The sequence below is a fragment of the Porites lutea genome, chromosome 14 (genome assembly GCF_958299795.1).
Source record: "Porites lutea chromosome 14, jaPorLute2.1, whole genome shotgun sequence".
Classification (NCBI taxonomy): Eukaryota; Metazoa; Cnidaria; class Anthozoa; order Scleractinia; family Poritidae; genus Porites; species Porites lutea.
In genome coordinates this window covers 18,704,757-18,723,294 of record NC_133214.1, presented here as the reverse complement: position 1 = coordinate 18,723,294, position 18,538 = coordinate 18,704,757, and the positions used below count along the sequence as shown (strand labels likewise).

Genomic DNA, 18,538 nt, shown 5'->3' with positions numbered 1-18,538 from the left:
TACAGGCAATCAGTACGTCGTTTTATTTTTCTTTAAAAACCACTATCCAGATTTGAACGTTGCTGACTTGCAACTTCAGCCCCCGAGCTTTATACTTGTTGTTTACTTGATGCGAGGTAAGCTGATTTGAAAATGTTTAAGCGTTTGTTTTACAAGAAACGCCGAAGAATCGACATCTCAGGACCACAAAACTTCGAGCACCGATTTCACACTGGTTATGACAAGGAAACAGGGATATTTCATGGTCTTCCTCCTCAGTGGGAAGCTTTACTTGGAATAAAACGAGACAATCCAAAGAGACCCAAACCCATCGTGGATCCAGAAATTATTACTCAAGTCTCGCCGCTACGAAAATCCCAGTGGAATTTGCTTAGTGAAAAAGGATCTGGTAGTAAAGTCATTTCCGTCTCAAGATCCAATTCTCTTCGAAATTCCTTTAGAGTTAATCCTGGCTCTAGACCTAGAAAGATTGAAAGGACAAATTCAGAAATTGCCGAAGAAGTCGATTCGGCGACAGCTAACGGAAAAGTTCCTAAAGTGGATTACCAGCGAAGATTCTCTCAAGGTTACGAACGCCAGTACTCCGATAGAAGCTATGATCGTCAACAAAAGATACCTGTTATACAGAGAGAAACTTCTGCTAGCTCGGATTATGGATCTGCGAGTACGGATTCTGGAGAAAATGCCGAGAACGGAGGAGACGATCTTCGCAGTTCCTCGAAGACAAAACTCATGTACTCCGATTCGCCTGTCACTCACCAACAATTTCGCAAAGCTCTAGAATTAGTTGTCACGTCGACTGAGCCCCCAGACAATCTGGACAATTTTATTAAAATTGGTGAAGGTTCGACTGGAGTCGTTTGTCTAGCTCGAGACAGAAAAACGGGCAAACAAGTTGCAGTAAAGAAAATGGATTTGAAGAAACAGCAAAGGAGGGAACTTTTGTTCAATGAGGTAAGGGGTTATATTGAAACGGACAATGACGTTGATATTTTGACGTTGTTTTGACATTCTTGAGGTCTGTCAGCGTTCTTTCAGCCCGTTAGATAGAAACTTTATTAATAAGTTTTATTCTTTATGTCTCAAATTACATTTGATCGCAATAAAATCAAAGTGATTCTCGTAAGTTTTTTCTAACAAAAGAAAAACTTGTTTAGATTGACAACAATGACTTATCACACTTTGGAATCTAAAGGATATCTTAATTGTTTGAAACTTGTAACTGAGTATCCCTTATTTTTATAATTCAATATTTTTAATTTTCACTTCATAAACATGATCTTTTTTTCCAATTTTGTGCCAAAAAGGCTTGAATGTGTGCATATCTCATCAATGATTGTCATAAATTGTTATTTCATATGTAAACATATCTTTGTTACTAACCATCTTTACTTTGAATAGTTTATGATAAATGTTTATAAAGAAAATGGCTTTAGATTTTGTGATAGCTTCTTAATTTTTAATCAGCTGGTGTTTGTAGGTGAATCAATCTAGTTATTGTGTACTATAATGTCATCATTTGGGATTTTTTAGGTGGTTATAATGAGAGATTACCCTCATCCCAACATAGTAGAAATGTATGGAAGTTATCTCGTTGGAGATGAACTTTGGGTTGTCATGGAATTCCTTGAAGGAGGATCATTAACAGATATAATCACCCACACAAGGTGAGAGATCTTTTTTTGCAGTTTGATTTCTAGGGTGAGGTTGGGACCCTGTCTAGCAAATGTGGCAGGTGGCAGGTGTCATGTCAGGGGAAGGGAGGGGGGAGAGAAACGGAAGGGGGATGAGGAAAGAGGGTATCTGTGCTGTTCTTTCCATCCCCTTCTTTGTGCCTGCTACGCAGGCTTGACCTTGCTTTGAGGCCAACTCATTTACTTGGCTACATTGTCATTATCAGGGTGGTCACTAAGATTTCAAGTTGCCAGGTGAATACAACACATAGGTGGGGAAACAAACAGCTAGGGGTTTCTTTTAGTTCTATTTTTCTTCTATTTTCCTTTGAAAGTAGCCGGGGGCCACATTCATATTAGGGACCTTAAGCAAAGACATTTTTGAGCGACGCACGTCAACCGGAAGTGAGGCCTTCTCCCTTTTTATATCCCTTGACGCTAACAAACTTGTATTGCTGAGTTTCTTTTCTCTTTTAAAGACGATTTACTGGAGAGTTTTAACCAAACCGATCCCCAATGATGCAAAAAGTCCACTTCCGGTTGACGTCCGTCGCTCAAAAACGCTGTTGCTTAAGCTCCCTATTAGCTTGTGGAAATCCCCTGCCCCTGCCTCTTAATGACAACGCTGATTATGGCCACTTTGATTGCAATGTCCTGGTAAAATGGCAAGATGTTCTCTTTTGGGAGAGTGATTAGTAGATTGTTGTGGAGCTTAAAATATAGGTGACCTCCCTGGCATAAAAAATATATATTGAATTTTTGCTCATTTAGTTAATAGTAATTCATGCTACTCATACCAAAAATCTGAGATGAGGGAATCAAAGTAGAAAGTCTCTCACTTTCTGTGATTTATCTTGGACCATGTCATTTGATCAGGGATGTCTATGATTTGGTCGTGATTCCATCAGTCTGCAAAATATGGGATGGCCAAAACACAGCAAAATTTCTGATCAACAATTTGAAAACCAGGCTAAAAAAAAGGGTGTCTCAGTGTTATAGCAAGATGACTGCAAGGCAAAAGTTAACAGGCAAGTTGTCTCATTTGTTTTACAGTCTGACAGAGGAGCAGGTTTCCTGTGTATGTCGTGCAGTTCTGAAAGCCCTGGCATTCCTTCATCCCCAGGGAGTAATTCATAGAGATATCAAGAGTGACAGTATTCTTCTTACCACTACTGGGCAGGTAATGTAAACACTGAAGTATTACATGAGCAATATACAAGATTAATGATCAGTCAACATGGGAGATTTTCTGTTCTTCTCATCATCGTCGTCTTCATCATCATGATCATTATCATCATGTAGAACATTTTTACTTTTTCTTTAATTAATAGCTAATTTACACTTAGGTTTAATACTATTTAGCCACTTTCATCACCTTTTAGCCACCCATATTGGCAAAATGATCCTTACTCTGAAAGACAATAACATTTTGATTCCTGATTTGTGTAGGGTGGCAAAGGGTGTTAAAACAAGCTGAAATGAGAGTGTTTTCATGGAATGGTCTAGCTACATGCACACAGCAAAACATTGAAGAGGAAAAATCTGGTCTTTCTCTGTACCCCCTACGTCTGGATAAAATATTTTTTTGTTTTCATCTTTTTTTATGTAAAATGTTTCTAATAGTTCTGGAAATGTCAAAAATGGAACAGTAGACATCAAAGCATTTTCCTATTTTATTTTGTTTTAATCTTCCAGGTGAAGTTGTCAGATTTTGGATTTTGTGCTCAAGTGACAGAGGAGATGCCAAGAAGGAAGTCACTTGTTGGTACACCATATTGGATGGCACCAGAAGTTATATCAAGAAAACCGTATGGTACTGAGGTAAGAAGAAACCTTTCAAGCTAACGTGTACTCCCTTCTTCAACCCTGACTGTTTAATGGTCTTTTAGCTTTGCCAGACTTTGCAGGACAGTGTTATCTTTCCCCATACAACCCATGAAAGGTTCACAACTGTACTAGGGTCTGTACCCGCAGTTTTTTTAGACCATGGGTGAGATGAGGTAAATTGAAACATAATCAACTTTTTACCATATCCTTCTCCATTCCTTGTTGCCTTCTGTATTTTTCATTCATGTTTCTTTCTTAATGCCTTTGTATTACTTTATGTGCCATCTTTTACCTCTTGGGTTGCAAGGGTGGCGCAGTGTTGAGAGAACTCGCCTCCTACCAGTGTCGCCCAGGTTCCAACCCCATGTTGTGGCCATGTATATGTGAGTTTGTTGTTGGTTCTCTCCCTTGCTTTGAGACATTTTCTCTGGGTACTCTGATTTTTCCCTCTCCCTAAAAACTAACACTTCCAAATTCCAATTTGATTTGGAATGCACAGACATGTTTAAATGAGTTCTTAAGAACACGTAAGTGCTTTGTGGGTAGACAAATTACTTTAATTTTTTCATCACCTGTATTACTTTTGAATAGAGGAAAATAAAATACAAGACACTGCGAAAGTCATTGTCAATAAATTAATACTGTAGTTTTGTTACAAATGATAGGCTGATATTTGGTCTCTTGGAATCATGATCCTTGAAATGATGGATGGAGAGCCCCCTTATTTTAGTGAGCCCCCGTTACAAGCCATGAGAAAACTACGAGATATGAATCCACCAATCACAAGAACAAATGAAGAGGTGAGTGCACCAGGATCATCCTTTGACCTTAAAGCTTGGTGATTTTGACAGAAGAAGTACGAAAATAGAGTTGGATTGACCAACATGAATTTTCGCATAACAATATCCATACATTGTCAACAGAAAATGTTATGAGAATAAAATTAATAACATGACCACCAAAAACAAAATGCTTGGATCTTTTATCAAATTCTCTCAACTAGCTCTTTAAGGAAAACTATGAATATCAGTATGGAGAATTTGTATGTGGATATTGGGGCTTAATGGGGTCAGAACGGTTTGTTGGGTTGGTTATCATGGGAACATGCTCTGCAAGGGTACAGATTTTGTTGGGTGCACATTCACTTATGTGATCAACTTATTCAATTGGCTTTTGCTTTGAGAAATAAATTAATGAAAAAAATTGCCCTTCTGACAAAGCGGACAACATTTAAATTCCCAAAAGAGGAACTTAGAGATTTCTACATTTTGTTCTTGTTCACAGATGTCTCCTCGACTGTTGTCATTTTTACAAAGAACCCTTGTACGTGATCCAGCACAGAGAGCTTCAGCATTTGAACTCCTGAATCATGCCTTCATACTCAGTACAACTAATTCTTCATCACTTGCGGATATGATGAAAAGCTTTCGACACAGTGTTTGTTAGTCATGGCACTGCAGACATTGGATCCAATGAACAATACAAACATTGAAAGCATACGTGAATGTACATAGAAGCATTGGGAGTACTGCTTGACCTTGTATTACAAGTGAGCTTGCAAATATAGTGGAACTAATAAAATTGCTCAGGGCAATGCCATAAAGATGAAATATTAGAGGCTTGTTGGGATTTCATACATGCAGTCATGGCTCTTTCGTGCAAGCCTTTTATCAAGAAGCCGCAAGTTGGCAGCTTGTTATATGTTTCTCTGCTCATCAAACAGCTTTGGAATAATTTTTAAACACGAGATGTCCCTGCTTTTTAATTTTAATGAACTTTCTATAGAACTGGAAACAGTAATAATGAAAAATGTAAGTACCAGTGTGTAGTATTATGGACAATGTTAGGGTTGGGCAATAACATGTAAAAAGAATGTTTTACAACCAAGAGACTGTTTTTACATGTGAAAGGAGATGTCTGTGTTGTAGTTAATTTTTAATTTCAGGGAATTTTTGTTTTTCTTTTGTTTTTGGGTATGGTAATGTATGCTAATGAAGTTAAAAGAAAGGAAAAAGAAAAAAATTACCTGATATAAAAAATTAACTACAACATCTGCATTAAACTATTATTGCCACTTTAGAGATGAGAAGCAAACAGGCTGGAGTTAACTTTATCGGCCAAAAGCTGACCGGCGCAGGCCAGTAACGATCCAAGAAATCCTTGTGAAAGCTAACTCAGCTCAGTTTTCTTTTTTGCTACTAAAGTGGTGAATGGCCAGCCTTTTTATTTTTATAATTTGTGTATTCCAGTCCTGGAGGAGACTATTTTCGTACAGAAAGGAGTGCTCAGGCCATGAATACAAGACTGTGAAAGCCCTTGTACCAGATACAGGTCTTCTGGTAGTGTGTATTGTAAAAAATATTAGGAAATGATGCATGATTTCCGGGAGGGTCACACTTTGTCTGTTTGCAAAGAAAGTTGTTTCTGATAGCCTGAGGCTAGTGGATTATGCGACTGGGCAAGTGAATTCTGTTCTTAATTTGCCCAATATGCAAGTCAAGTTTTTTTAGGGGAATTAAAAAAAAACAGACATACTGTGTGACAAATTGGTTAAATTCATATTAAATTCATGTGAATCGAAAGCTGGTTTCCAAGCTGATGTGATGAAGTGAAATTATTGCAATATTATTATTACAATGATTTTAATAAAGCAATTACCAGTAATTAATAATTGTTAATATTAATTAGTTATTAATCCTACTCATCAAAAATTTTTCTGGCTAGTTAAAATTACTCCAGCTAGAATATTCTAGCTACAGCTCGCGCAAAGTGCAAGCTTTCACACTGGCTTTCTTTGCACCCTACATTATGTGACAAAGATTAAGGTTTTTTTAGAGCAGATTTCTAAAACACTTAACTCTCATCAGATTTATTACAATGCTACAAGTTTCAGAGGCTCTGCACGGCATTTCCATAACTAAGTATCTGTAAATTAGTGTCCAAGTTTATTATTTTGTCGAGATCAAATTGTGCATGAGTTTCTCATGGATTTTGCAAACAGATGTGATACTCAAGTTAACGTTGCTTATGTTAACAATGGATTGAACTGCAATTCAAATCCAATTTAACAAAATAAAATATCTCAATGTGATCATTGCTTGTAGGTTTGCTTTTCAAAGTGCTACACAAATGTACATAAAATCAGATTCCCAAACCATAAAGGCATTGACAGTTTGCCCTATGTAAATGTTGAACAGTCAACAAGCAGTGTGGGAGCTGCTTGGAAGTTCTCTCCCTTTTACTGCATGTTGCAGGAAACAATGACACTTGTTTTAGTATTTTTTGGGGACAGGGAAACACACCATTGGTGACTTCTCTTCCGAGGAGCTGCTACATGTACCTGACCCCAGTCAAACCCCATTAATATAGGCAGTAAGGGGGCATAGAAAGTGTCCATATTAATGGGGTGTCCATGTTAGATGGGTTGCGTTTGTAGAGAAAGTGTAAGGGGGACAAAGCAAACTGTAATAATGAGGTGTCACTAGTAAGTGGGTGTCCGTAAAGAGAGGAATTACTGTATAGGGCTATCCATCAAATAATTACTATCCAGCAGATAAGCATTAGGGAAACCAATTGCGTTTGGATAGCTTTCTTGAACAGTTGGGGCCCTGTTAGTAGCTCATGAAGATAAGGCAGAGGCACCCGGGAATTGCCATAAATTTGTACCAACTTTTACTTTACATTTCTGTTAGAATTATCGATCGTTTTGAGAAGCAGTGTCGAAAATTTAGAGTGTTCATCTTATATCCAAGTTATCCAACCTGGATTAAAGAACTCCTTGTTTTAACAACTCATTTATAAGGGTATCGGATGAAACTCTTCCTCTTTGATATTACTTTACATGACGTCACATAATTGATGCAGTTTTAGCCTGTTCCAAGCGTTCAGATAGTGGAGAGTGGTGCAAAGTAGAGTGGGACTAGGGAGAGAGGTGTCTCTCACCTCTCCCCCCCACCCCTTGCTTTTATTTTTTCGCGCTCCTTTTTACTTCGCACCGCTCCCCACTATCTGAACGCCTGGAACAGGCTAATGCAGTTTGTGAAGTGGTTCATAGAAGGTTAACCTTTAAGTCTGTACGCAGAAATTTATTTTGAAATGGGTCTTTTATTTTCATACAATAAACGTCGTCTAATGTTATTGTCGTTTTTTGGATGTTGTGATTCTTTATTGTTCCCAGGTTTCGGTTGGGTCTTGAGCTAGCCAGTTGTGCGATGGAGAAACTCACATTTCATCACGATCCTTTTTTCCACTAGACTACAAGCAGTGTCTCCTTTTCTATAGATTTAGGGCCCATTTACATGGAGGTGGGGGACCCCAGGTAGGTGAGGTAACCTGCTTAGGTGGGGTAACCCACCTGTCCATACAATCTCTCATATTAATTGATCGCGTTTACATGACAGGTGGGGTGACCATGTGAGACATTATACGGACAGGCGGGTTACCCCCACCTAAACGGGTTACCTCACCTACCTAAGTGAGGGGAGTGCACGCGCGCGTGATTATTTTCGTGTCTCGCGCGATTCGCTCGACGGACAAAGAAAAAGGAGCAATTGCTCGTAGTGTTTTTTTCGACAAGACTGGAGGCGACCGATTAAACGAAGCTGATTAGTTCTTTTTTAACTGCCAAGGTTGTTGATATAACTGCAAGAATCATATCCACTTTCATATCTTTATCCTCAGTTCACATATGATTTTATTTCGTATATTCTACATCATAGCTTTAAATAACCAATAGATTCTCCACAGCTTCAATCAATACTTGAAAGTAAAACACACTGTAAACGGTAGCAAAAGAAAACTGCTTTTGACACCGCCTCGTTTTATGTAACGATGTACGTTTCTTCCTCGCATCCAAACTTAGAACGACAATACCAATCAAGGGGATCGTGACGGTGAAAATATACTAAAAACCGGCCGCGTGTAGTCTGGCAAAATACTGTTATTGTATTTTGGGCTGGTTAATAGCAATTTACGCTAAGTAGGTTCTTAAGCAGGTTCGGATTTCCTATGAAGGAGATATAGCTGTTGACTATCAGAAACATAAATAAACTTGGTATTGGTCCTCAAATATACAGCTGCCATCCGTCTCCTTCTTTGGTTCTTTTGGGGAGAAACGGACAGATAACGGCTACACTGGAAACTATCACAATCCAGGTACACATCGAGTCTATTGGGGGCGGCAAGCCCGCAACATACGAGGCCGACTTTTTCTGCGGGAACTACGGGATGAATGCCAACTGTGTTACCGGCTGGTTACCTAAATGACTGTCATGCCGCTGTACTGAAAATCATGACTCTTAAAAAGATAGGTCCACAAGTTCCCGACGTTCTATTTTCATCTTCGCGATTTGCCTCGCCCTCGACCACCTCGCCTCGCGCCTGGGCCCATGTAACCGCTGAATATTGCATTAAGTGGAAGGCGCGGACAAGGGTTAATCAAAAGCTGCCGGCAGTTTTCAAGAAGAACGTTCCGTCTAAGAGCACTGACAACTGCCAGGAGGTCTGGAAATTTCTGGTCGGCTAATTTAAGTTTATTGTCTTGTAAATCTTTCTGCGAAGGAAAAGCAAAAATAGGTGTAAAAGAGATGTAAAATGTTTCCGAAAAATTTCTTTTCTTGCGTGACTTTTATAACACTACCGGACCCGAGTTGTTTGCACCTCTTTGCAGTCTTCATACATATATAGCTGGCACGTAAAAGTCATATGGGTGCAAAAAAGAACGGAGCGCACGAGGAAGACATCCGATCATTCTTGTGCCCAAATTACTTTTAAACGCCTGCACGCAGCTGCCTCGTACGTGAGCTCTTTTTGGAATGTTCGACGGTAGTCGCGGCGCAAGGATCATGGAAAAGCTTCAAAAACGCAAAGGCACAGAAAATCCCAAGAACCGCCTGAGTACGAGGCAGTGCACGCAGGCTAAGTTGTTTGAAGGACGATTAGCGGAAATCCAGTTTTAGTTACCATTACTACTCATATGTTTCGTTCTATATTAAAACCGGGTTTTGATTAACTCGGTCCTCTTCGTGGTTCTATTACCATTATTCAGTGACTGGGAAATGATTATGAAAGAGCTACATATGAACCGGGAAGTACAGGGCAGGAAGACATGATTTGACTCCTGATAATCGCAATACGCGCTGTCAATAGGCTGAACTACATGGAAACAGATTTTGAGGCGTATAAATGTGGCTTAAAGCTGGAACCAAGCGCGGACAAACTGGTTCCTGGCGCGGGAAAACGTTGGTCTTAACATGACTTCTGATTGGTTGACGATATGACGCAACATTTTCCCGCCATTCACAAGTGCCTTTGTTCACGTGCTCGTAAGTGCCATTTATTACTGGGAAAGAAAACAGATCGACATTTTCTCAAGTAATAAAGTACGACTAACCTCAATTCGAATCTGAACAACACCATTATTGCTTGTTTTGACGGCCAACACGAACACACCCTCATGAGCTCTAGAGGAGCTAATGCGGACAAGGAAACTGCCATGTGATTGATCTTCAAGGAGGTTTGCAGCCTCGGTCTCGTTCATATGGCCTGCGAACCAACTGAAAACCCACACAAGAAATAAGACATATATTATGAATTTACCTAAACAGCGTTGTATACTTCTTAAGTAGTTTACTCTAGTCGAAAACTTCGATCTCTCAACAACTGACGCCCGCGGACGAGTTCCTTGCACTTGTTTGCACGAAGTTTGGGACCACTAATGCTTCATTCATTTTAATGAAGCTTATTTATTTCAAGCACCACACTTCAGATTTTACGATGTAATGAAAGCCACCATAAGTCAGTTTGATAGTTTATTCCATTTAATCTGATTGCGGAATCAGCAGTCAATCGAACCTTCGGAAATTTAACCAATTTCAGAAAAAAAATGGTATGCTGCCCTCGTTATTGCTCGCTAGCAATGATCGGTAGATATAACAAATGAAAGACAGGAGCGGATACTTTATCTCACCTTTCTTTTGTCCCTTCACGGACTGAAGTAGAGTTCTTCATCAAGTCATGCATCTTTAAAAATAACAATTTAAAAAATAGGTTATATGAAAATATCGCCAATTTTTATATTTAGTATAAGGAAATGTTAAGTACTGAATGTTTTTTCCTTTAAGATGAGAGTTACAAAAATTAGTTGAAAGCAAAGAAATGGAAATTCAATTTTAGCTGTGAACTGTAGGACCTTCAGATTTAATAGGCCCTAGTCTCGTGCGCAGACGGTCCTTTTGGCTCGTCACGCAATAATCCTCCCCAACGTGGGGCAGGAACGCGTGACGAATCCCTGAGAACGTCTGCGTGGGAGGCTGAGCCAATATCCATCCCGTCGACCATCCCGTCCATCTGCAAAACGCAACTGGGATCTGGAAACGACTTTGCGTGCCGAGCGCAGGGAAGCGCGGGAAATTACAAACGTTGCCGAAGGTTGCCGTCGGCCGACGTCCATTTTGTTAACTTCATACTTGAGGATTGCTACACATCGGCCCTCGTTAAAAAAACAATCGACAAGACGCCTTTTAGAATACGTTTTTCAGGCCAACGTCAAGACTAATAAAATAGTTTGCGACTCAAAAACAACACGAGTTCAAGAGGACACTGACATATCCTGCTTGTCAGAACTCGAGGTAACGCAAAACCTTAACCTCATTTTAAACTCTAGAGTTAGAAATTCGTCGATGCCAGGCTTTTGAGTAAGCTAGGGGATCTTACGTAGCCGAAACCCTTGTACACAGCTTCGAACAAAACTCAAGCTTGCAATTTTAAAGCACGCCCAGAGTGTTGTCTGTTTTGGGTGGGGGCCGGAGGGTTGGGGAGATTGCCCCTTCTTATAGGGTCAGCGTTTCAATTTGTTATCAACACCCCTTTGTCTTTTTTATCTTGGGTCAGTATTTCCATTCACTAACAGACAGGTGAATATGGATACAGTGTTAGTCAAAACGAGTATACTTTTCAAAAAAAAAAAAAAAAAATGCCGTGCAGAGTTCATGACTCTCACTCACTTTTCTAACTTTCTGACTAAAAATAAACCACCACATCGGCTTATCAGCCAATTCACAGAGGGTTGCAAGGTACATTATTATGTGTTTCTATATCAAGGTATACATTAATGGATCACCTTCTGAAGACATCCGTCAGGCCCTGGCTTGAATGGTCCAAAGAGAGCCACCAGAGTGAGAAAGTTCTCCAGTCTAACATGGCTCTCAGCAGCTTGTGCTTGAGAATGCAAATTAAAACAAGATGACAAGTATGGTAAGGTGAGTATTTTAATAATAACATTGTGTATCATCAGCTGAATGCTTATTCTCCCGAGCAGCTGTTTTTTTTTCTTGTCACGGAACGCTGCTCTCCAAGAAACAGCCCCTCACATTCGAACCCCATCTCTTTATAATACTTGCATATTTCCTTTATATTTCTGAGAAGTTACATTTTCCTGTACTACTATTAAAGTTGTTTACAAAATAACAATGATCACCAGATTCGATCTGCAACACTTTACAGAGGAATTTCTCAACATTTCCCTGCTGCATCTCTTGTTGACAACAATTTCTGGCAGCCTGTGAAAAATTTGTCCAACTCTGAAAAAAGAGAAATGTTTACTTCAGTCTGTTAAACAACACTCTACATAGTAAAACTTGACCATCTTTTTGGTTTCAAGATGGACTTTGAAGTAATCAGCAAGAAATGCAATTCTGAAGTAAGCAAATTTCTCCACGTAATTTATACAATACAAACTTTAACTACACTCCCAGAAGAGGGCTTTTCAGGAACAATAATAATTTACAACATCAAAACGATAGTAAATCAAAAAATTATAACGATACAATGGTTTATATAAAAAGAGAAAGAAAGCCAAAAAAACGTCCCTAGGATAACAAGATAAAAACTTTTTACAAAAAAATGAATGGGGAAGTTTGTGAGGCAAAATTAAAACAGACCCTAAGATTATAAGCTAAGACTAACAAGAAAGAGAAGCGGCGAATAAATTGGCCCTAAGTTTAAAAATGCTTAAAATTAAGGACAGAGTTACAGAGTATAAAGGAATTAAAACATAGAGGTAGCTGCCAGGGAATAATATTAACGAAATGAAAATCCAAACTCAAAATTATTGCAATATTAATATTTACTACATCACAACGTTGCCCACAAATTCAATAAGAAATACATGAAGGAGGAAAATATAGAAATCTCCATTTGTATTTCAGCTTGGATCTCATTAACCCTTTAAGCCCCAATATCCACAAACAAATTCTCCAAACTGATCTCTATACATCTCCTTACAGAATTAGTTGGGAGAAATTGATAAAAGATCAAAGATTTTTCTCTTTGTGATCATTTGATTAATTCTCATAGATGTTGCACTCGACAATCTATGGACATTGTTAGGAGAAAATTGACGTTGGTCACTATGGGGACTTAAAGGGTTAAATGAGATAAGCAAAATTACCTTTCTGTCATAGTCGCCAGGAATGTTCAGCCAGAACTTTTCAGACTCATCTGACAAAAAGTTTTCACCTTAAGAGATATTAAAGAAAGTTAAGGAAAAAACAAAACGATGACAAACAAAAATATTGATGAGACACTGCGAGCACAAATGAAAGAATTTTCTTTTTGGGCACCTGTAGAGTGTCTATAAGGCCATTGACAAAACCTGGATCAGACCAGAATGACTCAGCCCCTGTCATCTTATTAATAATTTATTATTAATACCTAATGTATAAAGCTTCTGACTTTTAGTGAGTTACAGGACTGGGTTTAGAAGTGATCCAGTCTGATCCAAAGTTTGTTGATGCCTACCTGCAAATCTACTAAGAACTATGACACCATAATAAGCAGCTAGGACTACTAATCCCCTCTACTAACCATCACAAGTCTTGAGGAAGTACAAAATGCTTCAAATGGGAAATATTTTTTCTGGCAATATTTTTTAAGAAATGATTATTGCATTACACACAAACTTCTAGGATTTTTATTAAGCACAAAAGAAGTCTGAAGGAGAGTAAGGTAAAGAAGAAAATATCTGCAGAGTAAAACTGTTTTTTAAGACTGGTATAGTTAGTACAGTTTATAAATGGCCCAGTTGTGAGCCCTGCACTAAGTTAGGGATGTAAAAAGTCTGATTATTAATTAAGACCTAGGCTATATTTTGCACATCTCTCTTTGAAACACAGAGACACACTAATCAACACCTAATAATATTATTAAAAAAAAAAAAAAACACCTACAAGTTTCTTCTGATTCTGATGGCCCCAGTTTCGACTTGGAAATATCACTGTCCATCTCAGAACTACAAGCAAAATATCAGTAAACAGTTATGATCAACTGAGTTATCTTTAACAACAGTCAATTTCGTCCAACAGAAGACATCTCAGTCTTTATAATGGACACCTAGAGTCTGCACTTGCTACTCTCACTCAGTTTCTTTGACTCTCTTTACAGAGGGTACCCCTTTTGCTGGGTGCAGAAAGAGTTCATTAACATATTATGAAAATTATTCTGCCATTTTCTGTCAAATGAAACTTCTTGTTACTGGAGGGGCTGGGTATCAGAGACAATGAAATACAGTAATCCTCTGTAAAGTGGACCCCAAATTCAGCGCACAAGAGTCAATAAGTCCCAAACCTTTCTCCCAAGAGATTCATATTTCCTGTAAAATGTCTATTTCAACAGACACCAGTGTATTAAACAGACAATATTGTAAGGGTCCTTTGGGTGTTGGCTCAATACAGGTTTCAGATTATTGCACTGCTTAAACTAGGGTAGTGCTCTGTTTTTCTAAATATGTCCAGTTCGTTAATACATCAAAGAAAAGCCCAATGAATAGAATTTGAGTTTTTAACTGTGCTGCCTCTAAATGCATAACTACCTTAGTTTATGTTGCTTATACCTGTGTGGAAACCATAGATCTTAGTATTCAAGGCTTATGGTAATTCCAAAAGAAAATTGGGGTAATGATGTTGTTTCTAAAAGAAATTACCGCAAATCCTCTATTAAGCCCCACGGAGGGTTCCGCAACTGAACCAAGATCAAAACCAATCTAAACTTCTAGCTTATGAATTAACAATACCAGATCAGTCCATCTTTTATTAATTTGGTAGTGAAGAATAAGGAGGCAGGGGTGGGGAGCTGAATATGGGGCTTATTAGAGAGGGGGGCTTAATAGAGGATTTACGGTAACCCTTAATTTGTGCAACTTGTTGCCAGGTATTATTTTTAAGCTTTCGATATTATGTTTCTTTAGTCTGTACTATAAAGCATTTTAAGTACAAAGTCACCTAGCATTTCCAGAGTCCTGCAGTGGCCATGACAGACTACTATCAAATGAGCTGTCACCAGCAATGCTTTCTTGTGTTGGATGTCTTGGTCCTAACTGTCTGGCATGCTTGACAACAAACTTTAATACGTCATCTATTACATCTGTTCTTCTCACATCCACAAGAATCTCTAGAAGTTCCTTTGAGGTGGTTTCATTACATTCTCTAAGCATTTCAATAGTTGGGTTTAGTTTTTGCTCCAAACGTTGAATTATCCATGAAAGCTGGAGCCGTGAAGCAACAATCCTCCAGTCACAACCAGTTTCCTTTAAAGGGTTCAAGCATTTCCCGAATTCATTCTGTAGTTCCCAGGTGAAATCTTTCACTAACTCAGGAAGGTGAAGAAGCTACACAAATAGCATATTGAAACAAATAAATAAATATTTCTTGTACTTATCAGGATGGTATGACCGTTTATTGACAGATTAACTCAACAGCTAAAACAATCCTTGTTTTAGCTATTAAGTTAGTCTAACCAGACATTGACTGAATAATAATACTTTAATTGAATGCTTTTTAATCCCAAACAATGCCAAATGATCCACATAATGATCAAATAATAAAACTCTGTTTGAATGCTTTCTAATCTCAAATGTTGCAACATAACTGTGATATTGAATTCATGGTTTCCGCATGTTTTAAAACATGGCAGTTAAGTACAAACTAGTTCCAAACAAATAATTATTAATAAAATTCTGTTTGAATACTTTCTAATCTCTAATGTCAAGCATACTTTGCAACATAACTCTGATATTGAATTCATGGTTTTGGTATGTTTTAAAAGATGGCAGTGAAGTACAAGCCAGTTCCAAACAAATACACTGAATCAAAATATACATGAATGGATTCCAAGAAAATTAATATTTTTGGAATTATACCACAAACCTTATTAACCTTCAGCTAACAAACTAACTGAATCTGACCCATATTGTACTGTTAATCAACACTCACCAATAAATCAACTTTTGATGCAGAGCCATTTCTCTCCATACTTCTGTCTTTAATCATTACTTGTGAAGCAGATGATCCTTCGCTCCATCTGACATACAAGTTGAAAAAATTAAAGTAACACTTAAGAGCTCACAGAATAAACAAGGAGTTAAAACCAGTTTGACCCACTTTAAAACCTCATTCATAAATCATTATAACTATTTACACTTAATGCTGTGCCCAAAACTGTCATAAGAGTCATAGCCCATCACACCTGCCACAGTTGAGCTCACTTGATGTTACAGGTGATCAAAGTGGCAAGCTTAAGGTGACACTATAAATTTATAAAATCATATGTCTGTTTTCATCAAACAAGTGTGAAAGATTTCTTGAGTAGCCAAATCATCATTGACTGCCATACGGCAATTTTCGCTGGTCCCCAGAACTTGCAGAGAACCCTGGAAAAATTTCCAGAAATGCAACGAAAAATCCTTGATAAATTTTTTTACCTTCTTGATCTGTCATCTTCCATTCTGAAGTTATCACCTGAAGACTACTCTGAAACTGTGCTTGGGATTCAAACCCTGACCCTGTTGAGGACAATTCAACCCTTTCAGTCCCAAGAGTGACTAACATCAATTTTCTCTTGACAATATCAGTATATGAACAAGTAGAAAGGTAATGAGAATTAACAAAATGATCACTTAAGGAAATGTGAGTTGATCTTTTAACAAAATCTCTTAAGCGGTCTTTCAAGAAATGTGTGGAGGCCAGTGTGAATAATTTGTATGTTGATCTTGGGGCTTAAAGGGGTAAATCTTTCATTTTGCTGTCCTGTTGAAAACAAGAGAGCTTGTCTCATGACCCTGAATCATTTGTTTTGCATATATAATTACGGTAAGTAATTTTTAAACTGACATTGTGAAATGGTTTTTTTTGAAAAATTGTTGGTACCACATAAACAGACCGCTCATGGCCAATCTTTCCACTTGTCTGCTCCAAAAAGATACCCTGTTCAAGGAGCTAAACAGTGAAAATGTATAAAACTTTTATAAGGCCCCAAAAACCATACCGTGTTCAACGGCACATAGCCATATAGGCCGAAAAAGGAAGTGCACCCCCCCCCAACCCGCCAGTGTTGCGACAGAGTAAATTAATGACTGTCATTCTCGCTTTTTATCTTCATGACAAAATTAGAGGCTCACCGGAATGACTCATTCTAGAATGAGGTCATTCAATTTCCATGTATTTCTTTGTATTTGTTTACATGATAACAGAACAACATTTTGTTCCTGTTTAAGTCATTCCAATTTTCATTGCGAATGAAATCCTCATTCTGGTACAAAATTTTATAATTTCTGATATCATGTAAACTGAAAATGATCTTCATTCCAGATTGAAAATCGCAAATGGTTATGCATAATTTTGGAGGACAAATAAGGTGCATTATGGGAAATGTGGAGTGGCGTATTTCGCGCCATCTTTAACTGTTTTAATCATTCAAAATGAAGAATAAGATCTGCATGCGTGAGGTAGCTTTGTTGTCACCACAAAGTATCCCCAAAGGACTTCGTTGTCTTCATTGTTCGTTTTACAATACAAGTAACAATTCGCTATAGTCAAAAGGTTGGAACTACGATCACCAAAACAACATTATTTCTCTCTGCGCATTTCTTGTATGATAAGATGCTGAGGCCAGAATGTCAACGATCGCGTGTTTCATTTCACAGTTCTAACAATAACTATTGCTACATAATATTAAAATGCACAATTTCACTCACCAAACGTAGATATCGTATAAAGTATGAATCAGTCCAACGTCCAGAATACGTGCATCAGACTTCCGCTCCTCTTGTGTAAACGCTAGAACTGCCCTTGGATACCTTGTGATGCTTACACAAAGTAATTGCATTTTTGAGTGAGCCCTGACTATAGTGATTAGGGTTAAGCACTTAGAATAGTGATTAGGGTTAACGGTTAGCTTCTATTTAGGGTTAGGGTTTTCGTTACAGTAGTTAAATTACTCCGAAAACCTGTAGCGAATCGGGGAGCGAACCCTCGGTGGTCTAGTGGTTAGGGCAGGAAACTTCAGATTTAGCACTCCAAGTTCGATTCGTGTTCATGACAAGCAAATTTTTTTTTCCTTTAAAATTGAAGAGACTCGCACTTTGACGACATTTCTTGAGCAGAAACTAATGTATCGGTCAAATCGAAGCTTCAACATGCCCCCCCGGGCATTTGACTTTTTTGAAAATTATTGTTCAAATTCCTCCTTACCCGGGCCCAAATGCCGTTCAAATGCCCCACACTAGGGTCCATTCAGGTGATCAAATGCCCCCACCCCGGGGACATTTCACAGGCACAAAAATGACAGAAGGACGGCGGAAACGCCTTCAGTTGTCGAACAAAATCTTTATAAATATAACAAAAACTGAGAAACACTGTTAGCGTATTTACTACGAACAAAAAACTCGTGCAAAGCGGCGGAAATCGCTGCTACAAAGTCACTGAATGCTCAGCTTTTCTTCATCATGCAACATACAAAGCGTTCTATAAAAAAAGATCCCACCTATTGAGATTACTACATCATGACCATTTCACTGACATGCATCATCGCTCACCGTATAAATTAACATACTTGCAGTAGGTCAAAGTAGTTGACCTGAGCTTTTTATTTTATTTTATTCTATTTTATGTTGTTGTATTGAATCGCTGGTATAGGTATTGTATTTCATTGTAAACACAACAATAACATACATTCGTACATTCAAAGCCTGAATCCAATATTAAAAA

At 38.2% G+C, this 18,538-nt stretch overlaps 2 protein-coding genes across 2 annotated transcripts; one reads left to right on the top strand and one right to left on the bottom strand.

Moving 5' to 3' along the window:
• The first annotated feature begins 7 nt into the window (after positions 1-7).
• On the top strand, positions 8-6,591 carry LOC140924606 (serine/threonine-protein kinase PAK 4-like). The gene is made up of 6 exons (XM_073374628.1): positions 8-954; positions 1,534-1,667; positions 2,727-2,853; positions 3,369-3,494; positions 4,166-4,300; positions 4,785-6,591. The coding sequence occupies exons 1-6, from the start codon at positions 133-135 to the stop codon at positions 4,944-4,946; spliced, it is 1,506 nt and encodes a 501-aa protein (XP_073230729.1). The 5' UTR covers positions 8-132; the 3' UTR covers positions 4,947-6,591.
• A 998-nt stretch (positions 6,592-7,589) lies between these two features.
• LOC140924608 (uncharacterized) lies at positions 7,590-17,599 on the bottom strand. The gene is made up of 11 exons (XM_073374629.1): positions 17,527-17,599; positions 16,255-16,335; positions 15,767-15,854; positions 14,777-15,162; positions 13,727-13,788; positions 12,949-13,016; positions 11,977-12,079; positions 11,620-11,717; positions 10,468-10,520; positions 9,892-10,054; positions 7,590-9,051 (listed from the first exon to the last, which is right to left on the bottom strand). The coding sequence occupies exons 2-11, from the start codon at positions 16,275-16,277 to the stop codon at positions 8,836-8,838; spliced, it is 1,260 nt and encodes a 419-aa protein (XP_073230730.1). The 5' UTR covers positions 16,278-16,335; positions 17,527-17,599; the 3' UTR covers positions 7,590-8,835.
• Between the last annotated feature and the right edge of the window lie 939 nt (positions 17,600-18,538).